The following is a 25,567-nucleotide window of genomic DNA, read 5'->3' on the forward strand; positions in this document are numbered from 1 at the left end:
ATCCAACTGTGCAGCTGTCGCATGTGTTGTATGTCCTATTTGTTGAACAGCGCGATTTTACTATCTGATCAGTACTAGAAAGTGAAGTACTCCATATTCCTTCGGTTCTTGGGAAGTTATATTTGTAACCATAGAACGATTCAGATTTGAATACTTTGACCACCAACATGCTTATCATGTTTAATTAGATGCTTCAGATCGGAAATACAATTCGACTCCCGGGTGCGTATGCACCCTCTACCAAAAAATCATATTTTGAAATGTCGAAAAAATTTAACAATTTTTTTTACATGTACATCTTCATAATATATGTTCATTCGTCAAGTTTCACGAAAAACCAACATTTTTTGTGGTCTACATAAAAAAGAGAAAACTTATCTTGTGAAAAGCATTATTTTAAGCACTGAGTTTTGTCTTTTTTACACACGTCACGTGATAAGTCGATTTTTTATAAAACAACTTTGTAAGCGTGTAGCACGAGAAGATTTACATGTGAATTTTTGGTTTCAATTTTTTTTAAATTCAAAATATGTGTAAGATGCATTTCAAAATAGAGGGAGCATATGCTCCCATGTTCCAAAACACCACTCCCGCTTCAGATTCATATGCGTGAATCTAGCTACGGAGGTATTTTCATTTGAGTTTCATAAATGGGTTCCAGTATAGTGCATAAATTGGTAGTCAAAATTATGTTTCCACGGCGAAAACTACCGAAACCTTCACCATGGAATAGTATAGCAATCCGCGCATATTTTCTAGCATAAGCAGAGTCCATGTTTTCGAGCCACTTTTATTTACCCAATAACAAATGATGCGACGGAAAATGGCCATAGGCGCGGGGACAAGGCACACCTTCCCATGACCGGCATGACGGCGGCGACGCGCCACCAGTTGCTCGCATGGGTACATGCTATCATTGACATGTCGCGGCGCTTGGGTGGCGTCTTGAGCGTTTCCTTTTCGTTTGGCCGGAGTCATCCGAGTTCTTCTGTTTCGCCCGTCTGGATGTTCACACACTGCGAACTGGCGTCCTGCGGGGTTCTGGTTCACCACAGGCGCCTCGCTGTCGACGGGAACGTCGCCTCCCACTGAATGAATATTCCGCCTTTACGAGACACACATATGTCAAACCTGGGATTTGAACTCTGGTTGGGCTGGGGGTACAACCACCCTCCTAACCACCCAACCTCAGGTTGGTTCTCTCACTCATATATTATCGTCACAAAGTGATGTACCTTTTCCATTTCATGAAATTCATCTTAACTTTCGTGGCACGGAATGAGTACTGTATCTTGTTGAGAGCCGGGCTTGGTGCACGAGAGTCGAGCTGACATGTGATTAAAGATCAAGATGCGTAGCAGAACCTTCACCTACTCGTACCATTTGAAAGTCATCTACGCATGTCGACCCTTCTCTACCATCAGCAGCCAGGCCAGCTCTTCTCTTCTTGTATCAGCTTACGTTGACTAACCTCCGCCGACTCCCATTGCATCAGATCCCTTTTTTTGTGAGTACAAAGAAACTTTATTAAGCAGGAGGGGTTACAAATTGATCATGTTCTAGGGCCTATAACACAACCTCAGGACCCGAACCTAACCAAAGATCAGTAAACCTGCTCGCGCAGTTCTTGATATGCAAGGAGAGCGAGGTCAACATCAAGCAGGACTAGCAAAGCACAAATGTCAACCGAGGAAGGAGCTGTATCGAGAATGATGGATATGACAAAGTAGCATGAAGAGACACGATAGCCAACGGCGACAGGAAGTGCATGTTGTTATTTTGGTAATCCATTAGTCTGTCCTGGTGCCTCTTATGCCTAAATCTATAAAACCCAAATTGTAGCATGTAGAGACTAAAAAATAGTACTCCTGCCCGGAATATGATTGAATAATTCCAATGCATAGAAATAAGACGAGGAAGCTATTCATTTTGCCGAAGGCTCGCTCCTTATAAAAGACTGGGTGGTAGTTCGTGACATGAAGTCACTGGTTCACCGTGCGTTCAAAAGCTAAGAATTCTTTTGCTACGAGCTTTCCTACTCGCGTAGGTCAGAACCTATGACAGCTTTAACTAAACAAAAGATATATTTCTCTGAGCTTGTTTCTCCTCAGTCACGTTAGAGGCAATGAGACTATTAAATAACTGATGAATTTCCTTTGCTTTTCTGTCCCTGCTAGGTCGTGCCATGAGAGCTTTCCTTGAATGATGAATTTCCTAGTTTTCCTTTTTTTTTTTTTTGAGAAGTTAATGCCCATTGATCTCCACACCAAATGGTTACCTAGCTAAGGTGTGTTTGACATTAAAAAGTTCATGAGAAATATAGAACACAACGGCTAACAATAAAGGGCCCTTTACTAAACTTGCAAGCCATCATCAAAGCACAGGCCAGCTTCTGGGTGGGCACCAAGGCATGGCTCCAATCCTGACGGGGAGAGAGACGCTCTCCATCGCGGTCGAGTAGGCGACCAATCAAGCTTCGATTGCTGGATAAGAACCCCTTTCTCATGTTCTTCAGAGTTCTTCCGCACACGTTTCCGCGACGCACCAGGTTAGGGCTCGTTTGGTTACACCCTAGTTGGTAGGTATTAACATGGAATGGCGGCAAACGCAGGTCAATTCCCTATTAATCCCTTCCGATTCATGTTAAACCCGCTCAAACCGAACAGGCCCTTACGCAGTTGTAGTAGCTCGTCTCGCCCTTGGAGGGAGTAGCATGCAAGTAGAAATTTGTAGTAAAACTTTTAAGTTCAGGTTTACTATATCTTGGACAATGATACCCAAGCAAAGATTTGTATTCAGATCTTAATTACGCGGAGCCCAAACCAAAGGTCTTGCTACACAGCGAGCATTATTCAGCGCATGCACGCCTCTTGCGCGAAACGAACAGCGAGCACGAAAACTCAGATCGACAGAGTGATTGGTTGCCAGGTTGGTTAATACAGCAGCCAGCCCCGCCCAGAGGGCTCTATGTACAGAAACAGGCCAATGCAATGATACAGGCGTACTGCTCACCATCAACACTAACACGAGCTTCAGAGGCTTATCATTACTGTCCTAATTCAGGCCATCACAGGGCCAGCCAGCTTTGGGACTCATTACTTCAACCCATGACCCATCCATCACTGCATATCTGTAGTCCCTTGAGTGAAGGCAGCATGCGCGCGTGTGCTTGTGGGACTGTTGGAGGCTGGGATGATTGTGCCAGGCACGAACTGGACCCTTGCGGTAGCTTAGCTACTTGCTCACCCTCTTATTGTCATCATCCTCGTCGTCTTCCAGATCGCTGAATGACACATCCTCCTCCTGCCCCAGCGATGGCCTGTTGCTTGCTGTCCCAGGGGCCTCAGGCTCCTCGTCTGTGTCATCATCTGGCCATTCGTCCACTTCATCCTCATCGGCGTGAAGTCTGGACTCGACTGGTGAAGTCTTGCTTTTCTCTTTCACAGACAACTCTTCTTCGATCACTGACTTGTCAACGATTTCCACCTCAGTGGTTGCATCTGGGAACTTCTCAGCCACGATTTCTGGTGTGATGTCGGAAGTGGGTTCTTCGAAGGATTGAACCTCCGATATAGCCTCTTCATCTTGAATGCTTGAAGGCTGTATCACCTTCTCCTTAGTAGGGGGAGAGAATGTGTTCGCATTCTCTGATGATTCCCCAGTACTTTCAGATCCTCGCTTATTCTTAGCCTGTAAACTTTGCAGCAACTCCTCCCTTGCTTGTAGGATCTGCACATACAAATAAGGTGGAATTGAACTAAAATATAAGCCAAAAAATGAGACATCATAAAAGAATTAGGCTGTGTTAGCGTTGAAAATTGTAACTACCTAATCATTAAAGGGAATGGGGCCAGTTCTCAATCTTATGATGTCACAACTTAAAGTGCATTTTTTACCATTCATCCCAATTTATTTGTTTTGATAACAGATTACTTCAAACAAAATAATTTCAAGTAAACTGTATTCATTCTAGTTGCAATCTGAACCTGCTGAAGGTAAATATTATCTCTTGTTTAAGGGCCAAATCTTACAACTGATGACCCGTATCAGGATAAGGATTTGATTCCTCATTCATATGGAGTACTAAATATGGCATATCAAATAATATGTCGCATGTGAAACCGACCAAACATTTCTTGAGATGATAAACCTCATGACTACGACCAGCTTGTGGTGCCTGGAATATCTAAATCACCCATTACTTGCTTAATAAGATTTTAATCCATTAAAACGTACATAGCACAAAAGCCATGCATGATAGACCAAAAATATTGCACAAACAAAATACTGCGAATGATCCAGGAACCTACCTGTGGTGTTGATAGAAGTTCAGCATCCTGTTTGTTGAGCTTTGAGTACAGAAGCACAAAATAGATCTTCCAGAAGCATGCTTCACTCATATCAGTTGAGCATATCTGAACCTTCAGCTCTGATAAGCTTGGCACAAGATGCTCCATGGATAATGCATGGACGTACTGAGCATCCGAAAGCTCAAAATCTAATAATTAAGAGAAACTATGTAAGGGAAATGATGGAATCAGTGAGACTATTACACATTAACATGATTCTATTTGAAAGAGACAAGCACACAGTTCCACATGTTATCCGGAAAACATTGAAGGACAAAGGCATACAGAAGATATGCTAAGCAGGCTGTACTATTTATTCCAGAACAAATTGTTATTTAAAGATCATGTTGAGCTGAAATGGAGCAACCAATAACCCATGTGCCTACAAGTTATGCTTTTTGCAGAAGGTAATAAATTATTTATATGTTCACTACTTCCTATCAATAACGATACAGTATCATCTGCAACCTCCACATAGATACAAAAAATAAAGCAGTGTTGTCCAAAGCTATATGATACAGGGGAGTGTGACACTCCATTCATTTCAAACAAGTGATAATGCTTGAGACATTAGCTTCATTTGGTTAATCAGATCAATAACACGGGAATGAAAAAGCATGATACGAGAAAATGCATGCCGCTAGATGGAAATAATGTCAGGATCAAAATTTAAGAAGAATTTAATATCTACCTGCCGTACAAGCTAAGCTAGCAAAATATAGTTTAGCATAGATAAACAGATAGCCAGTGTAGGCAGCTTTCAGAGGAACTACAGTTACATTCCAGATTCCAGAGTGGTGGCTTTTGATCTAGTTCACTAATTAGATGGAACTACACAAGTAGAGAGAGGAAATTGTAAACTCAAAGATGTGCATGCTCGAGATCTTTGCAGGGGATTCCCAACATTTACTTTCTTAATTAATCGGTAGCATCATTCTGTTGAAGCAAGACTGGCACACAGCCTACGAAATCATAAACTGTCAAAGACATTTATCCACTGTAGTCACTTAACTTCTCCAACCAACTGCGCTCAAATTAGGATCACAAGGTTCATACATTGCATTTCACTAAGGCGCCGAACCTTACCATCTGCATAACGCTCGCTGATGAACAAGGGGAAATCAAGCCACGTCTCAGGCCTCGTCGAGATGTGCCTGACGAAGACCAGCACCTCCTCGGTGGCGCCGACGACGGGCTCCCCTTCGTCGGCCTCCTCATGGCCGAACGGCAGGAGCGAGGACGCGATCTTGGAGATCTCGGCCACGGCCAGGTTGCTCTGCAGCATGGAGATGCCGCTCCTCACCCTGCCCCCGATCTCCGCCAGGTCGCTCCGGATCCCGGCGATGCGCGGCGACTGCGGGTCGGCCTCCTCTTCCCCATCCCCGCCCCCGCCGTCCTCCTCGCGCTGGGACGAGGGCTCCGGTGGCGGCGGAGGCGGGGCGAGGAAGGACGCCACGCCCCAGAGGCGGCGGGTGAAGGTCTCGGTGAGCTCGGAGATGTCGTCCTTGACGCCGCGGCTCGGGGTGTTGGGCTGCTCGGGCTCCTCCTCCTCCCCGGGGTCGCGCGGCGACGGCGAGGACCCCTCCGCGGCCTCCCTGTCGGCGGAGGACGCCTCGGAGTCGGAGTAGGCGTCGGGATCGGGCTCGGGCTCGCCGCGCGGCGAGGAGAGCGTGGCGGCGATGGAGCGCGTGAGCCACGACATTGGTGCGGTGCTGGAGCGCTGGAAGATTGGGGAACCAAGGATCGATGCGGAGCTCTGGGAGTGGTAGATTCTGAGTGGTGAATTAGCTGGGGTGGAGCTTTTGGAGCGGTCCGATCAAAAAGCGACGGTGGAGATCACGTCTGTACGATAATAGAATATTCAGAGCATCTCCACTAGTTGGCTCCCCACGTCCAAATCCGGCGAAAGTTTCGTCCGGATTGGAGAAAAATTTGGCCCGGGGAGCCTATTTTTCCAGCGGCGAGTCCAGGACGGATGTATAGTTTTTGACAAAATACGACTAATTCGAACAGAAGTAGGCGAAACACATGCAAACATAAGCGAAATTTAGTGATATTTAACTTATATAGGCGAGTTCGTACATATATTTGAATTCGGCGACAGGGAAACATGAACTTAAACTAAAAGCGGCCTCCTACATGCCGAAATGGCGGTAGAAGGCCGTGTAGTCCGCGCCGTCGTCGTCGCTCGAGCTGGCGGCGTCCTGGGACGGCGCCGCCTCGTACCAGCGGCTCGAACCCTGGCCAGGGTCGTCGGCGCGTGGCGCCGTCGGCTAGTAAATGTCGTCGTCGTTGCTCTCCTCGAGCTTGATCAGCTCGACGGGCATGGGCGCAACGTTCGTTGGCGCGGACGGCGCGGCGGCGCGGACGGTGCGGCGCGCGGACGGCGCGTTGCCACTCGGCAGCCAGGTCTAGCAGCCGCCGCTGCTGCTCCGCCTCCTGGCGCTCCCAGTCCCACCTGGACCACTCCAGTGCGGCATCCTCGGGGAGGCTGTTGTCGGCGGGCACCACGTTCGTGAGCGACCTGGCGATCGCCTCCTCCACGGCGGCTTCCTCCGCGCGCTTCGCCTCCTCCTCGGCGAGCTTGTTGGCGGCGTTGTTGATGGCGACCGCGGCGGCCTCCTTCTTCGACGACTTCCTCTTCTGCCCGCGTTGCGGAGAGGAAGGCTGGTCGCGGATGACGAGGGCGCCGCTGCTGCGCCCTCTGGTCGGCGGTGGCGACGCCGGTTCCTTCTTGACGGTCGAAGGAGACGCCCACTCCTTCTTGACGGTGGCCGGCGTCGACCCGCCGGACCTGGACGCCGACCTCGAGCCAGACGAGGAGGAGGATGGCGCCATCCTCCTCGGCATCCAGGAACTACCGTGCCGGCGCGACACGGTAGCCGCCACCGGCGGCGGCATCCCCAGGACGGGGGAGTTCCCGTCCTCGATGTGCGCGAGCACATTCTCGAGGGTGCGGCCAGGCGCGCTCCACCATCGGCGGCGGCCGTCGGCGTTGTTCCTTGCCGGAGGAGGAGGAGGGCCGTCGTACGCGGCGAGTTCGCGTTCGTACATGCGCCGGAAGAACGCGGTCCACGCTTCGTAGTTGTCGGGGAAGAAGCGTGGATCCGCGCGCTGCTCGTCACTGAGAGTGACGAGCACCTCGTCGATCGCCGCTTCGAGTGCGCCCCCACCCGTTGGCGGCGGCGGGATCGGCACGCCGCCTGCGCTCAACCTCCATCCTCCGGCGGCGCCGGGTAGCCCACCATGTGGAGGAGCCGCCCCTCCCATTGGTGGAGAGAGCAGCGGCCGAAACCATTGTTGGCCGCGCCGTCGTTCACCATTGCTTTGGTCGTCGCGGGTTCGTGCGGGATCGGGGAAGATTTGGGGAAGGTGAGCGAGGAGGTGAATGCGGGGCAGACGCGGTTGATCGACGATAAATAGAGGTAGCTGCGCGTGCTACCGAGGCGACGGCATTAACTCGCCGCGTGGAAGCTACGCATCGGCGAATAGTGACCGGCGGCAGGCTTTTGCAGCGCGCGGAAGACGATGCGATGAGGACGACGATCGGTGTCTCTCGCCGACAAGTTGGGGCCACCAGACGCGCGGGAAGTTTCCTCGACGTTTCGCGCGCTTTCATTTCGTCTGGAGTCCCCGAGCGCTCCCCGGGGGGCGGGGATGGCGTGGGCTCGCCGGATGGATTTAGGCCCAAATCCGGACGAAAACGAGGAACCGGGGGCGCGACTGGACCGTTTTTGTCCATCCGGATGCAAAAAAGGCGTCCTCGGGGCCTCGTCGGGGACACGGCTGAGGATGCTCTAAGCTTGATATTTTCGGATGAATTGATGTCTTCATCTAATCGTGCAGGTTGTAAGATTGGTTAGCTTAGGTTACGATTTACTCCCTCCGGTTTAGAAATATAAGATGTTGGACCACTTTCTTTGGTTCATTTTACTTTAGTTTATATCTAATCTATTTTTAGTACGTAGATTCACTCATTTTAGTTAGTACCTAATCTACTTTATAAACACCTAAAACATCTTACATTTCTAAACGGAAAGAGTACATACCTACTCCGAATATCACAAAGATGCACGATACGAATTGGTAACAACATGCACGAAGGACAAGAATCACGAAACATCGAGATCGGCCAATTCACTGCTATTATCTTGCTATTGACGGCTGGTAAATAGGCCATCTATTTTTTTGAGACACGCTGTGCCGCCAAACCTATAGCATGATTGGTGACCTAGTGGATTAAGGTTACAATTGCCATAACTAGTTATCACTATATCATTTGTTCCCGTGATTTTATGTTTTCATATTGTCTAAATTTTAGGCTTTTGTATAGCACTTCATATTCATTGTTTTGGACTCAATTGCTATAGTTGTCTATGTATTGGACTCGTCGTGGTACCAATTTAGGTTTAAAAGTGCTCCACTTATGAGATGCATATTTAGTTTTAGAACATTATGTATAACCTTAAACTTTACCATCAACTGGCAAAAATGGTTTCATTTTGGGCACGGAGGAAGGGTGAGCGGGGCTGAGCCACCCCCACCATTTAGATTTTCTTCATAAACACACAAATACTCATGCTTATATTTGTTAGTCTAAGCCACTTTGCCCCCTCCAAGCCTACTGCGTGGCTCCGTTCATGTTGCATTCACAATATTTACCTCCAGTGTCATATACTACTTGTACTTTTTTGTTGGAATATCCAATATTGCAAAACATATATGTGTCTCCTTTTGTGCAAAGTAAAGTTCATTCATCTACAAAGATCTCATCATCTCATATAATGTGAAGTGTTAGATCCACCGGTTTGTGAAATGAGCATTGTCCACTGCACTTGTATAGATTGTTCCAACATGATAATAATGGTACGTAAATTACATGTCAAGGTGGTAATGTATTGATGATTCGTGATTAAGATTTAAAATGATCATGTAGTCGGCTAGCAAGTTAGGTAATTGGGCAAGTAAGAAATATAATAGCCTATCATAAGAATTCAAGGAAAACGACGATGCTTTGCACATGTCAAAGAAGGCATACGATGGGTCGCCCTTCAGCGTCAATGACCTTGCAAAAAAATCATCTTAAATTATAATCACCTCACCTAAACACTACAAAACTTCACACGGATAGGGGAGCAATCCCCCCCCCCCCCCCCCTCCCGACCGCAACGAACATCAACCATTTATGAAGGCACGGACATGTTATGTATGTAGGTCCAAGTTTGAGAGCATACTTTATGTACCGGTTACCCATGAAGGCACAATTATTTTAGCAAATAGTGCTTATAGAAGTTAAGTGTATCCACTAATGCGAGCATACTTTAATAATCTAATGGTTTCAGCGACTATACATACTAATGTTGGATCGGGCTTCAACCATCTTTTCCTTAAATAATCTAATGGTTTTAATTCTTAGATCACTGAGTGACACCCATTCCTCTGTGATCTATCTTTGCTCGACAAAATTCGGACACTGAAGTAGGTGATACTTCCTTGGTCAACAAAATTCGGACGAAATCAATGTTGGTAGCAACGTTATCAAACAACTTCGACTCATAGACAATCTACCAGCCATAGAAGAAAATTCAATTCCATCATGCTAACTTATTTCCCATTCTTTCATCAGCTTCTTTGGAATATGAATTCCTCGTTTTCATGTATTGGTGGACCTAAAACCTTAAAAGGTGAATGCCAGGCTACAAGTAAAAAAAGAAAATAGTACTCCCTGTTTTAGTAAGTATGTGACGTTATGGGAGTTTATATAAACCCCCTAATAATATAATAACTACTATATTAAACCTTAACAAACATCTTTTTTCTCAAAATTTTGAATTTTTTTGGGGGTTAATGTGGAGCTGACACGCATGCATTTGGACAGTTTAACACCTGCAGTGATTTTCTTGTGTGTATTTTTGGTGCACTCTAGAATTTTGAAGATGACTGAGAAATGTCTTTTGCTTCCCTTAGACGCGTGGCTGTAGCGTTAATGAACGGTCAAAGCGGTGTGCAGCCGCTTAACTGCATCGGTTCCAAGCTGACTACTCCCTCTTTATTCCCTGCATTTCCTACCTCTTCTCTTTGCATGCTCCCCTCTCGCTCATGTCGACGCCGCTCTTTCCGCCCTCTTCATCGTTATCCTCAATGCCGGCCAGAAGAACACGAAACGCATCGGCGGGACTGGCGGCACAGAAGAGGAGCTCAGCTCCCTACTCCCATTCGTCGGCGGCTGGCGGAGCGGTGGAGCTGCCTGGCCCTCTCATCTCCCTTCGGAAGCGGTTGGTGGCGTGGAGGAGACCTAATATAGCGATCCACTCAGCAAGGGGAGCACGGGCCAGCGCCAAACGCCACCAGAGGATGATGCCTACGCCCAGAGGTGAGCACCCACCACTCCTCCGTTCCCCTCACCAATACAACCTCCTTAGACCTCACCGGAATCAAGCAGGCCCGCCATGAGCCATCCCGAGCGGAGAGGCTCACAGGAGAGAGGGAAAACAAGGGGGAGAGGAGGCGGGTGGGTGCCTACCCGCCGCCGCGGGCCGGCCGGAGGCCGCCGTCGACCGCCATCATGGTCCGGCTCCCACCGGCGGGTTGCCAACGGTGGCGTGGAAAGGCGGCGGAGGGCTCTGTGACGGTGGAACCAATGACCTCCAAATCAAGGGCCACCCTCCTCATCCGCTAATGGCCACCATCCTCACTACCCCCTTGCTCTGGCCGGTCTCATTGCATCCTTCACCACCACTGCCATCGCAGGTCAGCACGGGGTGGGATTCTCTTGGTCAGCTTCTCTCCTTGATGATTCCCTTCCTGGCACAGCCTGCAATTTTCTCCTCGAGCCGTTGTTGCAATCTTGATTCTGCTCTGGTAGATTCCTTATCCCCCCTACGAATCCCCCTTGCAGCTCTCCTCCCAGTGATTTTCTCTGTGGATAACACCGTTGTCCTCTTCTTCTGAATCAAGTGATGGGTGCAGCCCAAACTCCACTACAACACAGGTAAAATTCTAACCTCTTATTCGGATTTAAAACTAAGTTGCTTATGAAAAAATATATACATATTCTTGGATGTGGTTTCGTACTATGGATGCTTATACAACTTACAAATTTTATCTCCCAGCAGATCTTTGATGTTAGAGTTGAGCGGTCAGCTTTCAGATGGTATATGCAAAGCCTACCATGAGGCCAAGATTCAGCACAGAGAAAAAAACTTCAGAGACAATCACGGTAAGAATAGCAAGAATTTTGGATCCTTCAGTTTGTAGATATTGCTATGGACTTTGTGTTGTTGTTGAAGCAATCTTCTGGTATGTTGAATTAATAGGTATCCTTGATTTTCTCTGAATTAATAGGCACCGCCCCATGGCGAATGAATAGGTATCCTTGATTTTCTCTGAATTAATAGGCACCACCCCATGGCACGTAAATAGGGTGAAGGTTATAATGCATACAGCTTGGTAAACAACCTCTTGGATTGGTGGAGAAAATATTGTCTATTAACATTATTCCAGAAGATGGGATTCCATGTCAAAGAAATTTGTAGCTTCATCATTTGCTTATCTCAGATTTCATTTACAGGTAAAATTTGGTTTCAGGTAACCAGTTTTGTCTCACTGACCACTGAAGTTATACTAATGTGTTCCGCACCGATCCTAGCTGTTGAAGAATCTGCTTTGCTCTAGAAAATAAATTTTTATGTGAAGAGATGTCTTCCCTGTAGGTCCAAGCACCAAAACTAAAACTGACAATGAGAAACGAAAATGGTGGACTGGTCAAGAACACCGCATAAAGAAAAATTATGTGAAGACATTCTTTTATTTAAATTTTTTTATGCGGTGCTACAGTTTTATTCCCCCTTTGTAATTACAGCCTTATATCCAGAAGAAGAACAATTACTACTTAGAGATATGTAAATCTAGCTCTTTCTTGAATTCTATATCTGCCCTCCCTGTGGATTGAGTATAAATGGGTAAAGCTTGCTTTTTTTGTTTTGCCGTATCTCTTCCTTTAGTGCATGACTTCGAGGACCGAAAAGACACCTGCTGGCATTTGAACTTCGTTTATTTTATTTGTAAAAAGAATTTAATTAATGCACCTAATATACATTTGGTCACTGCTCAGTTCCAAATAGTTTATCTGCATTTTTGTACCTTAAGGTCTCCTTTTATCTGCACTACGAATGGCATCAGGGTTTTCGTGTGGTGAAATCGTAAAAAGAAATAGTAAAAAAATTGTATCAAACTGGCAAAACATGTATGCATGTTTATTTTGTCATCCATATATCAAATATATGCTACCAACCTGCAAAGATAGGTTGCGGCGACCATAGAAAACAGAAAACTAGAACAAGTACATCTGTTAGATATTGATACGTATGCACATCTGTAAATTTAACATATACTTGGCTGCATGCTTGGCTGTGTAAAGTGTACAACAGAGAAAATATTAAACTGAACCATGCCCGATCTAAAAGGAAGTCCCTGATGTACACATAACCAGTTGTCAACTGAATAGCTGAACCTTAGTACTTTATATTCAGATTTCAGGATAGTAGTTTGACCCAAGAACACCATCTTCAAGCTTTATATGCCTTAGACTGTTAACTGCACATTGCAGAACCATGCTGAACTAGATAATCAATACTTTATATTCAGATTTCAGGTTGGAAGCGTAACCCATGAACACCATCTTCAGGCTTTATAGCAGGACCATTTGTGCACATTTTGCCTTAGACTATTAACTGCACAGTGCAAAACCATACTGGACTAGATAGTCAATACTTTATTCTCAGATTTCAGGATAGAAGTGTGACCCAACAACACCATCTTCAAGCTTTATAGCAGGACCATTTGTGTGCAGTTTCCTTGGACTGTTAACTGCACAGTGCAAAAGCATGTTGGACTAGATAATCAGGTTTTAGTCCATATACTCTTAGGCCAAGGCCTTTATTACTTATTTAACCATACTGTTGAATTAGCAGTTTAGTACTTTAGGAGTTCCTTTTAGCACCAGTAATTGTTTGTACCAGATGTAAACATGACACTAACATACCATCCCAATTTTGGTGCTCTACCTTTATACTACTTAATTTTATAGCCCTATCCACCTGCATCTATCTACATTTTGAACGAAGGATGCAGATAATTGAGAGACACAGAGATCACTCTAATTAGAAAGAGCAAACCTTAACTTATAAACAAAATGGAAACAAATTTAGGTTCCTTTGACTACCAAATTTTGATTACGTGAGAATTGTTACCTTGCCTACTTACAGTCCTCCAATTTGTTTTTACGCTTTCTATTTTAATCTGGGCGAAAGTTAACAGGAAAAAGCATGACAAAATGAAAATACTTATCTTAATTTTTTGATCCCCTTCAGTAATATGTAGGCACATAAGTGTGACAATACATAAAAGAGAACAAGAATATAAATGATCTCAGCTCTTCTATTTGCAGATAAGTCATGTGACATCCTTCGCTCAAGTACCTTCGATTTTTTCAATATCTATGAGTGGGAATTTCCCAGTTCATTATCCAAGATATGACCCAATGTACATTCAGCCCAGCCTGTAGGTGGATGAGGCTTTTGCATCGGCATCATGATGCAGGAGATCTAGATTTCTGATCCGTTTGACCAATAGTCCCTATAGTTTTTTCATATGCGTTGTGTTTTCTGATGTATTTTTATGAAGTTTCACACCTGATATCTGCAAGAGTTTTTGTCACCTTTGTAGTAGCCACTTGGATTTATATCATTATTGAAAGAACGTGTTATAATTTAGAATTTACCATGTACTTCAATCCATAGTTCATATCATTCCAGTCTAAGCTAGCTATATTTTCTTTTTACCTCAGAGACAATCAGAATATAAATGATGGCAGCTCCGCTTCTCTTGACAATTTTGGATGGGGGCTTGGGAGTGGCGGCGCAAGTAGCCTCGGCCTCAATCTATCGATTTTATGTTCTGTGCTGCAGATTCCTGTTCGGACTGGCCTTCTTGTGGTATACTTTTTTGCTCAACCCTTTCCTCTTCCTATTTGATTTGGTCTGCTTTTGTTGACCTTTTTCTTCCTCATGGTGATTGGTCTTTTGGTGCAGATCATCAAGTTTCTCTTCGTTCCTAAGAGCGGATGTCGGATCGGTGCCCATCGTGTCCATCCGCCTCTACTCTGTCGTTACATCGGCTTTGTACTGCTGGAGTCTTGAAGTGCAGCAGCATCGGACGGACCATACACCTAAGGGCAGCAGGACTGGAACCGTGGTTATGGTGGTAGCAGCGGCGGATGGGAATTGGTGGAGGAGACCAATTCGGTGCTGGCCGGCGAGCACAGCATGGCAGGAGGTCTGAGATGGCCAAGTTCGTCGTGCGGGATTTCGTTGGTCGAGCAGAGGCTGCTGCACCTCTATGCTGCCAAGCTGGAGTACTAAGTTTGTTCCTTCTTAGCCTTAGGCTGCAGTGAGCCACCGAAGATCTCCATATGGCCACCTATCTCTTCATATTCTCTTGGCAATATTCTGTTGCTACAATTTTTTTGCTTGCCGATTGATGGTTTCAGTGAAGGTACGTACACCTCCCCTTCATAATAATCTCTCATGTTTCCTCTCGATCAAGGCTACCACTTCTTGTTGGCCGTGATTAATTTATGAGTTCCATATTTGTCAAAGTTTGTCTCCTTCCCACGACATACTATTCCCTATGGTGGAGGGATTCCTTGAATCACCTTGCAGGCTACAAATACTTGCTTATTTTTTCTCTTTTTTTTTTTGGAATAGATCTATGACAGCACTGGACTGATCTCTCTTATTTTGTGAAAGGTCAAAGTTTTTCTGTTCAGCCAGTCATTAACTATGATATATCACCTTCCCCTTTTAGAACAAGCATTTGGTCAGCACCATGATTTTATTCTGCTCTAGGGAAGCATAGCCCTCAATAATGAGAGTGATACTTGGTTTTATTTCTGGACAGTTCCAGGTTTTAGTACTTCTAATGTGTAGAAAGTTCTTATGCACATTCAGTTATCCATTCAAGTTCTTAATTCTGGAAATCATGCAGTGAACTAAAACGCATGAGATCTGCTCCAGCCCAAGAGTCTCTTTTTGGAATATTATAGATGTGTCTTGTGCAATAAACTCAAGATAGAGACAAGAGATCATTCCTTCTTGATATGTCAGTTTGCCCGGACGCGTTGGAAATATATATGGCCAGGTTTCAGAACTACCAGGTTTCAGAACTACAAATTTGTTCATAAGAATATTAAAAATAGGTTGGCTATCCCTTTCCATATGGAAATTATTACATTAGTTGCTTTGATTCAAGAACAAATCAGTCAAGTCTTTACAAATGCATGAGAAGCCTCCATGAGTTGATGCATATGGTCTTACACATAGTTAAAAGAAAAGAATATCGACCTAGGGCCTAGACGGAAAGACTTAGACATCTCTCTTCTTTAGCTTTTGCCTCTTTCTTGCTATTGTTGATACTTTCTTATTATTATTTACTTTCCAAAATATTCTACAGGTTATATATATGTTTAGAGGACAAAAATTCTCCTGGGCAAGCATCCAATTGATTGTGCTTCCAACAAAATAACAAGTCCGAAGCTCAGGCAGCTAAGAGAAGAAGAGGAGGAGGAGCAGGACATACCAAATCAGACTTCGTTTCGTCAGTCTATTTCTTCAGAGGGCAAAGAAGTCATCATTCTTCAGTCGATTACTTCAAAGGGCAAAGAACCAGTCGACGAGGACAATAGCTGACTGCTCCAACACCAGGGAACCACAACACCACCGGTCCTACTATTCTACTTTCCTTTTTAGTTAAAAATGTGTTAACATGCTATGTTCATGTACTCTATGTATGCCAATCCAATCAGGTGCAATAACTGGTTAGGTTGGCGAATTATGATGGGTTCTGTAGTTAGCTCATATATATACTATAAATTATTAGTACCACTACCACCTAATCTTTGTATTGTGTGTGGATTGACCCAATCTTTCATCAATATCCTATACAAGTCTGTTGCGAACATCAACAACACTCTGGTAAAACTATGCAATGCAATTCTTCAAATTGAAGCTACATTTCAGGCGAGGAGTTGTGTGGGGATGATGATGTGGTCTTGGGGCTCAGGAAAAGTGGATAAGTCGTTTTTGAGTGTTACATGATTATGAGTTCAGTTTGGTTATCTCTATTCCTTACAAATAAAAGAATCTTCAGTTTAGGTTAGTGGAGTCTGTCTGATGTATAATATTTTGCTTCTCTCTGTTGTCTTTTCTTTATATTTATGTAGTTCTACACAAGAAGATTATAATATACTTCATGGTTCAATTTTAGTTCTACACACGAGGATTCGAGTAGGAAGCTATGTAAATCACAACTTTCTGCCTTTACTGACGATTGTTGGGTTACTTCCATGGCTGCTAACACATCAATTTCTCAGTTTGCTAAATAGTTTTCAGAATTTTAGCTCCTGAATGATAGTGATATACTCTGCTGAAACATCTTGGTTAACTGAATGATGCATTTCCCATTTGTTGATGCTAAAATTTTGATCTGTTGTTTTAATGCCATTGCTGTGTTCCTGCTCTTTCTTCATTTTTCAATCCGTGCTTGAGTCGCAGTCGAGTCCTAGAGGTCTGCATGTGGTTCCACTTTCTTCTTCTTGTTTTTTCTTTTGTTCCTCCTATTTTTCCATTGGTTGTTTCCTTGCGTGTGTGCCAGTGGCTAGATGATGGTAATCTACGCTCCGTTGTGACTAAATAGTCTATATTTTCTTTCATTGCTTTTGAATATCCTGGTGTATCTAGAAAATTTTGATCATAGACTATGGAAGACAAACTAAGGTATTTTCAGCTAGGATCTACCAAAGTGTTCCTTTATATGCTTTTCATAATTCTCTTGCAGATTCAGCTCGAGACTGTTAGGTATGGAACTGTTTTATCTCCGCGTGCACTCTTCTTGTTGACAGAAATATAACAAATATTGGCAAATCTGAGTGAAGATCCAATTCTCTTCAAGGTCAAGTGAGAAGGCATATAACAAATATGGGCAAATCATGTGGTTGTACAATTTTATTTCTATAAATGCACATACCTTTATATGTAATTCTGAAATTATTACTCTGTTATTTCTTACTGGTCTGAATTAACAAAATAACCCCTATTTGGATGATGGAAGAGATTTCTACCACCCACCTCCCAAACTCTATACCTATCGACACTCATATAAAAGAAACAGAGGTTTGTCTTCTCCAAACTTTGTTTTGTAGTTCGCCTAAATAAGTGGTTTTATTTACAAGTGGACCTACCACTAAGTATGGCACATGTGATTGTCAATTTATCATGGAAGTTTTTTTCTGAATTATAGTTATTTTTGTTGACCAATGGTTATCTACCTGAAACAGTGTGGCCATGCTGTGTCTACCAAAATAATTTTAACTTCCTGGTGTAATAATATGGTCATGTTATTTTTCTTCTTTTCAATTCTACATAACTACTGGAAGTAGTCACAATTACAATTATTGTGATGCTGGACATATTCATTTGGGCTCATATCAGATAGGTAATAGAAACTTACACTTGACACAGGAAAAAGGTTTATATAATCTTCCACACTGCTACTGTTCAGAGTATTTTCATATTTGGAGTTTGTTTACATATCAGTTACTCAATTCTAGCAAAGTTATGTCATGGTCCGTTCATTTGCCATGACATCTTTGAACTCCCACTATATTCCAATGAATTAAGAGGACCCAAGCCCATATGTGATCATTTTTTGTCAGGGTACTATTCATACACGGTATAGCTTTTACGCAACATAGTTAGTACCAGTACCTGTTTGATAGCCCTAGACTCTCAAGGAATCTATCTAGCCATCCAGGTCTCACGAAATAGTCCATCCGAACAGCTTCCATTTCCTTCAGGAGCCTTGCAATACTTGAAGCTATATTTTGTTGTATAGTTAGTTCATATTACTAGGAAAAGTTAAGCAAGCTATATATGTCCAAGATACCTTATCTTTTGCAAAGTATATCACAGCTAAATGAAGTCAATATCTTTTCTGGTACCTATTACTGATGTGTAAATCTGATGAACATATTGTGTCTTTGTCAAAAGACATTTTTCTAAGGAAATAGATAACTCATGTTAACCAGTGATTGGAATTGTTGATGGCCTCAAGACAAAGGCGAGATTATCCATCAGAGTGGCTTCTCTACCAAATAAGCAATGGTAAACATTATTACCTCAATGTAATGGCAAGGTACTCCGAATAGGAATTTCAAAATTGTTATTCTCATACGTTGTGCGACGATACAAGTACTTCTTTTGCATTACACCTGTGTTGTGCCAATAAAATTAGTTTTAGGCTCAACGTGTTGTAAACCCGTTCAAACTTAACCCCCAGTTGATTTTGAATTTTTGCATTCAATTCTTAAAAATATCTATGTGACATGATGTCATCCGTCTTCTGATGTGATTTTTAGTTATCTTGAGTCATGTATGTTTTTTCTGTTCGTCTTATTGTCGTCTTGATATTTCTTACAATTGTTATCTTGGCTATCATTTAGTTCAACTATTTATATCAGGTCTTACATGTTCGCATTCTACTATAAAATACTTATTTAAACTAAATCACTACTCTTTTGTATGTATGATTGCTTGCTGATATTTAGCCCTCTCATGCAATCACCCCATTAAACTAAATTTGCTTGATAAATGTATGTTAGCGAAATTCCTACTATATGATCAGTTGGCCCTTTTTTCTCTCCAAATTGGCACTTCGTAGTGTAGACTGCGGTAATATTATATTTCGTTCTGCCCTCGGCTTCTGCTTTTAATACTCTCACCTTATAAAACATGGTTTAATATCCATAAGAATGGGTTTGTCTTTGCACTGCATTAACTTTTTTTTTTGCTACAGAATGCGCTTTTATGACTGGTGTTCTTAGGGACTTTCGATGTTTCCAGATGTTCCACTCAGCTTCATGACTGTTGTTCTTGGGGACTTTTGATGCCTTGAGATCTTCTACTCTACAATTCTAGAATTCTGATGATACAAAAGCTTATGAGCATAATTTTACATTGTATCTTGGCTTGGCATTTTGAGAACAGAATATTTACTACAACATTTTCTCACAGAAAATGTCCCCATGACAGCCTGCAAGGTACTATCAATCCACCTACAAGAATTGATTAACGTAGGAGGCATAGAGATCTCGCAGTGGACAGCAGCCTATGGTTCAGTCACAACAACAATTTCCCAGATGGTGCACAGGACGGTAAAAGGAATGCCCTGCACCCATAAACACTCCAGCAGTGGTTGAACATATGCTAAGCCCATTTGTTTTGGACATGCACATCTTTCCGAAACAAATGATAGCTCCAAAAGCCTTGGAAATACATTGATTTCAATGAATGATCAGCCTGCTGTGCATCTAGCCACACAATACTAGCAACACCTCAAATCAATGTGATTCCAAAACACCTCACAGATTTAACACAGGTTTCATTTTTTTGCGGGTATTTTTTGCGGGTATTTAACACAGATTTAAATTCAGATGCCCTGTGCTACAGGTCTCTGTGCTAACACGCTGTTTTGAGGGGTTAGAAGGCATCTGTAGTAATTGTTGCGTTTCATTTTCTTTCTTTTTTCTTTTTCTCTAACAATTACTACCAATCAGTCACCATATGGCGCGGCGTGCCGCCGCGCCTCTCATTGCTAGTACTATACTTAACCGTAAACAGCCTCCTTTTTTCTCCTAATTTTGAATTTTTTTCGGATTAACCATCTGTGTGACACGTACCCTTTTACTGGTTTGCTTTTCATCTTGAATTTCATGTGTGCAACTCAGGTGGTCTGTACTATTTTTCAGAGGTGGTGTGCTATCCACAACTTCAACGTGTTTTCTCTCCTGAGGATCTGCTTGTGCTTCTGCTCTGGGTGGATGTAGTTATTTATGGTGGGTTCATGTCTTTAATTTTCGCACCACCGCTTTGACCACCGTTTACTGATCTAGAAAAATCTTTCCCCCACCAGACCCTCCTCTGCCTTCTCTTCCTTCACCACACGTCCCGCCCCACCTTACGGCCCCACATCACCGCTCGACACCGCTTGCTGCCGCAGCGGAGGGGATGCATCTCGTGGCGCAGCGATGTCCACCGGCGCGGCTCATCTTCATGGCCGTCGCGAGGCTGGTGGCCGCTCGATTCACTCTCGCAGCCTCCCGCGCCCATGCCTCGCCGGCGCGGCTTGCCTTCGCCCCGTCCCGACGGCAGGGCCGACGCCGCGGAGGTGGACGAGATGAAAGAGCCGACGGTGGCGGCGGGGAAGGCGTGACGGAGGGGAAGGCGAGCTGTTGCGCCGCAAGAGGCTCCTCCAGGCCGCCGCCGACAAGCGCGACGAGGCCCGTAGCAGGGAGGGCTGCGCCAGGCAGCCGTCGAATCGGCCGCCTTGCCGCCAGCGACCATGGGCCGTGAGGAAGTGTCGCGTCACGGGGAGGACTCCGCCACGCCGCCGTCGATGAGCTCGAGGAGATAGCGCGGCGCGGGAGGGCTGCACAAGGCCACGCCGCCGTCGACTCCACCACGCTGTGAAGAGCAGCGGTATTTTTTTCGCGTGCGCCGAGGCGGGCGGCAAGATCTATGTCATCAGCGGCCGCAACATGCTGAAGAATGCGCTCAAGACGGTGGAGGCATCCGACGCGGTGGCCTCCTCCCTCTTGCCCCTCTCGGATCCGCAGCGAGCAGGTAAGTGCAGCCCGTGCGACCTCGCCTCCCAAACGCACGGCTCGCCGCTCTACCTCGCTCCAGTGGCCGTCCTTCTTTTCTTTCAGATTCCAGTTCCGGAGATGCAACATCTCCCGTCACCGCTCCCTCTTCATCGTTGGATAATGCCCTGACTGAGTTCAGATGAATCAATTTGTAGCGTGGAGACTACTTTGCTTCTTTCTTCACGGTATACATATGCCTATTGTGTTCTCTTAATTTAACTTTTCTCATATTCTTTGCAGTTCCTGTTTTTGTCCGTGACCTGGATTCGTTTTCCCGTTTCAATCGAGCGTCCATCGATGCCTGCTTAGGTAGGCCTCCTGCTTCTTATTTCGTTCTTCTTCCTTTCCTGGCACACTTGGGATTCTTATATTCGCGATAAATTACATGCCCTTTCGAGTTGGATTGTTCACCTTTAGATTCCCGCTACACAGTATACCTTCATATGCTAAAAATTCTTACTTTTATGGGCGCAGGCCAGGAAAGAAAAGACGCATGTTTCGTTGGTTGAGGATGTGCCATCCTAAGCTATTTGGCTATTGGTCTTTTAACTGTGATTCAAAGATTCATGTACATCTCAAGATAAAATATGAAGCTATAACTCTTATGCATGCTCAGGTTTGGTGTAAGTGCTTACCTAAGTCACTATCTTCTTTTACCATGTGACAATATTTTGTACATCCAGTGTCAATGCTAAGGGAAATAGACTTAAGTTGATTTAACCCGGTTAATGATAAATAAAAAATTGTTTCTTCGATGTAAATGTAGGACCGAGAACACTCATTTTTTTCAATCAGATTGCGCAACTGAGGACCTTAGAAATTTATTAGGAGGCTTTCCTTTGAGGAGTATCTGTTTGTTTTATTACATCTGCACCGATTTGTTGGTCTGATGGTCAGCTTAAACTAACTAAAAGAGTTAGGAGTAATTTAGTTGGCAGGGACAATATTAAGTTTTCTGTTAAGTTGAAAAGATTGCAAACATGCTGTTCTACGTATTGATCTGTGGTTCTTGATTTCCCACTAAGAACAGACTTTCATTTTTTTATTACGTATTGGAAAACATACCGAGAAGTTCCTTCTAGGATATTTCCTCCCAAACATAAACCAATCAGTACCTAAGGTTGCACACAGAGCTAAACCTAGCAGTAGCTAAGGTTTCACATAGAGCTAAACTTAGTACTACCTAATATTTCCCATAGAGCTAAGGAATTACGAAACCCAACAAAAAACACAATCAAGAGAACTCTTTTTTGTTCTGTTGTTACCATTTTTGAAGCTTGGAGCCAGTATTTATGATTTATCACATTTACTTTCAACAGTGGCCTGTAATATTTTCCTGAAGTTCAGCATTTGGTTCAAAATAACCGATTCACATGCAGAATCTGATTTAAAGAGTAGAATTTTGCAACTTCTTTTAAGTAATGCTATGTATGAATGTCAGGTTCAACTTCTCAACGAGTTAACATCTTGGAAGAAAATTATGAAGAATCAAAAAAAGAGCTAGCGCATGTACATGTGATTCTTTAAATTGATTCCTTCGAGCTGTTAGCTGCTTGATCATGTCGTCGTGATTTTTCCTCAGGTTTCAGCATCTCAGTCATCTTTTGACAAAGAGATCGCGCAAGGAAAAGAGAAGCAAACTCACCACAATTCCAGTAAACATGCAGGATTGAAGGATGAGATAAAGAGAAGAAAAAACCTGTCGGTTTCTCTTCCTCACTCCACACAACGGGTGGACCTGCGGCCATGGAGTCTGGATGTCGCTGCGGCTCCATTGACCCTGTGGTCGACTTCGCCGAACAGCCACAAAGACGAACATGGTCGTGGCTACCGTCCCCAAGATTGTGCATCCAGCCCTGCCACGGTTCCCCAGGATGGCGCATCCAGCTCCAGTTCCGGAGCTTCACTGCTGCCGGCAGGTGTGCGTCTCCCTTCTAAGAAAACATATGCATATATTGCAGCAGGTTGAGTACATGTTATTTTGTTCAGTTAGCTCTGAGAGAAGGCTTTTTTGCAGGTTGTTCATCTTCTTATTTGGTAAATAGTTCTTCAGTTGTGTGAACGTTCCTCAGTTTCGGCTCCAAGAAAAGGAGAAGGTATGTATACAATTTCTATGTTGTGCTCTTACTCATTACATGTACCATTCCCTTTTTCTCTTTCAATCAGCTTCCCTATTTTACAGATCCTTTCATTTGGGTTAGAAAATAATAATGTAGTGTCAGATTCAGACTATTGAGTAAGCAGTAGTAAGTTGAATAGATATGGCATCTGGCACTGGTGGTGGTAGCATAGAAGAGCGAGCGACGCAGCTCCTTTTTTTCTGGCTTTCTCATTGTCTAAAAAAAGGTTTGGGTTGTTTTTTAGATACAGAGAAAATACCACAGTTTTAGGAATACTGCAGTATTAATAATGTAGTTTTAGTTGACAGGCAAAAAGTTCACAATGTTTCATGCTTCAGTTTTTTTTAAAACTGTATTATTCTCAGAATGCATTAAAAATGCAGAGCTGCCAAACGGGGCCTAAGTTTGTAGACAGACTGGTTTGCTTCTCTTGATTTTGAAATTTGTACAATCAGTTTTTTAAGTTTGTAGGTGGACCTGGTTTGCTTATCTTCCTTCTGAAATCTGTGAAATCAGATCTGAGTCAATCCAATGTATTGCAACAAACCAGTCAGAGCTCTTTTTCGTAGCACGTGCTTCGCAATAGGACTGTTCAGATAATGTCATAGTAATGCGCCTGATGCAATAGTTTAAATTCTTTGTAGCTCATTTATGTTTTACTTATGACCAAGTAATATTTCGGTATAGATTTTCCTGCCAGAAAAATTCTTTCCCTATAAAGGGGTAGGAAAACAGTTTCCTTTGCCACACACAAGAATCATTTCCTGCAACTGAATGTATTAAAATGCTTCCCAGAAGTACTGTTGTTAATTGGACTATATATTTGAATAACTTCTACTCAAATGATTTTCGTTTTCAGTACCAGCAGAGCACTTCCACGTAAGTTCAGAGTTCCTCCATGTTTTTATTTCGTTCGTCGCCAACAGGTAGCCACGTGTTGTGTTTTTCTCAAGTTCGTGTTGAACTACTTACTTTTCTTGCTGTCTGTACAAATATCAGACTGAAGATTTGTAGAATTCCAATAGATCACCGTTATATGTTGCAAACTGATCTTATGTTTTTCTTTTTCTTTTTGAATGGTCAGTTTTCAATTCCATGTCTTGCAGTCCGTAAGAGGATTTAGACTTACCAGAACTGCAAGAACTGCAACAGCGAGCGTAAATGCCAAAAGTTCCCTGATTGCTTTAACTACATCCTCTAGAACAATATGGGAAAATGTCGAATGTATGAATACCCATGTTATGACATGGCGAGCTTTCACATTGCAAAAGCCTTGATGTTTAGGGAAACGGTAATGGATTAGTTGATATTCTGTCGTCTATGGGACTACAAACTGTCAATTTGAGCTTACTACTTGATTATTTTGATTCTTCTGTGGGAGAAACAAAAACAATATTTTTTGCAAATTAGTATTATTTTTAATGGCCTGCTAGCCTCCTTCATTGTAACTTGATTTCGATGTGATAATTTCGGGGGAAAAAAACTGTTGGTCATATGTTGTTCCTTTCCTGCGCTTCTGCAGGTTTTTGGCGCTTGGCGGCGGTGAGGCGTGCCCCTTCTGTCTGCTTGATTCTATTTTCTTTTATTTCTGGACTGATTTGGTGTGGATTTTTTACTTCTCTTTTGTGGCAGATGGACGGGATGTCAATGATGGGAGACGAGATTGACTACATGAAGGAGCCACTGCAGCGGAAGATGCAGGAGCAGGCACACGATGTTGACACGGTGGTGGCGTTGTTGAGCCTCTTCCTGGAATCAAACCTGAACGAGAATTGGCCGTGATCATGCGTTCTATATGAATGATGATGTTCTTCCTATATGAATGATGCTGTCCTCTCTCAAATACAGTGTTCTAGCCTAAACACATCAGTTTGGTTCAATAATGTATTGTCAACTACTGAATTGGCTGCCTGTTTATCTTGCTCACTTTTAATTCAGTAATGTTGGTCTCTTGCTTTACTTAACACCATCGTTTGGTCTCAATTATTTCTCCTGCAGTCAAGATTCTTGATAACAACATGCCTGAAAATTCCACCTCAACAAATAGGTGCAGCAGTGCACTTATCTCTTCCTCTTCCCAACAACGACAAAGAAGCTGTCCAAGGTCTTGCCCTCTTTGTCTCAAAGGAAGAGCTGATACCGGGCGAGGACAACAATGCCGTCTGCTGATACCTCAAAGACAGAAGAACACCCGTAGCACCTATCTTACCATTCTATCCGCTAATTAATTAACAATGTATATTAGTACCATTAGCTAATTGACAAACTATGTACTGGAGTACTATGTATTAAGCAACAATGCAAGATATTACCAGTAACTAATCTTCCTGTTATGTGAT

The 25,567-nt window shown here is 43.7% G+C and overlaps 1 protein-coding gene and 3 long non-coding RNA genes across 7 annotated transcripts; 3 read left to right on the forward strand and 1 right to left on the reverse strand.

Annotated features, from left to right (window-relative positions):
• Positions 1–2,771: 2,771 nt before the first annotated feature.
• LOC127327214 (uncharacterized) lies at positions 2,772–6,114 on the reverse strand. Its single transcript, XM_051353984.2, has 3 exons — positions 5,436–6,114; positions 4,311–4,498; positions 2,772–3,729 (listed from the first exon to the last, which is right to left on the reverse strand). The coding sequence occupies exons 1-3, from the start codon at positions 6,049–6,051 to the stop codon at positions 3,235–3,237; spliced, it is 1,299 nt and encodes a 432-aa protein (XP_051209944.1). The 5' UTR covers positions 6,052–6,114; the 3' UTR covers positions 2,772–3,234.
• Positions 6,115–10,429: 4,315 nt separating this feature from the next.
• On the forward strand, positions 10,430–20,021 carry LOC127327213 (uncharacterized). Of its 4 annotated transcripts, none has more exons than XR_007868465.2 (9): positions 10,430–11,156; positions 11,248–11,340; positions 11,465–11,568; positions 11,747–11,919; positions 14,197–14,344; positions 14,441–14,903; positions 15,396–15,606; positions 15,861–18,568; positions 19,260–20,021. It is a non-coding gene; the product is annotated as an uncharacterized lncRNA (long non-coding RNA). The 4 variants fall into 4 exon arrangements; XR_011749745.1 differs by lacking the exon at positions 15,396–15,606 and having other exon boundaries at positions 10,430–10,722; positions 10,792–11,156; positions 19,260–20,020; XR_007868467.2 differs by lacking the exon at positions 15,396–15,606 and having other exon boundaries at positions 11,694–11,919.
• A 639-nt stretch (positions 20,022–20,660) lies between these two features.
• LOC127324312 (uncharacterized) lies at positions 20,661–22,908 on the forward strand. Its single transcript, XR_007866273.2, has 3 exons — positions 20,661–21,417; positions 21,583–21,731; positions 22,691–22,908. It is a non-coding gene; the product is annotated as an uncharacterized lncRNA (long non-coding RNA).
• Positions 22,909–22,970: 62 nt separating this feature from the next.
• LOC127324221 (uncharacterized) lies at positions 22,971–25,197 on the forward strand. Its single transcript, XR_007866172.2, has 3 exons — positions 22,971–23,027; positions 23,126–23,204; positions 24,088–25,197. It is a non-coding gene; the product is annotated as an uncharacterized lncRNA (long non-coding RNA).
• Positions 25,198–25,567: the final 370 nt, after the last annotated feature.

Source organism: Lolium perenne, chromosome 1 (assembly GCF_019359855.2).
Source record: "Lolium perenne isolate Kyuss_39 chromosome 1, Kyuss_2.0, whole genome shotgun sequence".
NCBI lineage: Eukaryota > Viridiplantae > Streptophyta > Magnoliopsida > Poales > Poaceae > Lolium > Lolium perenne.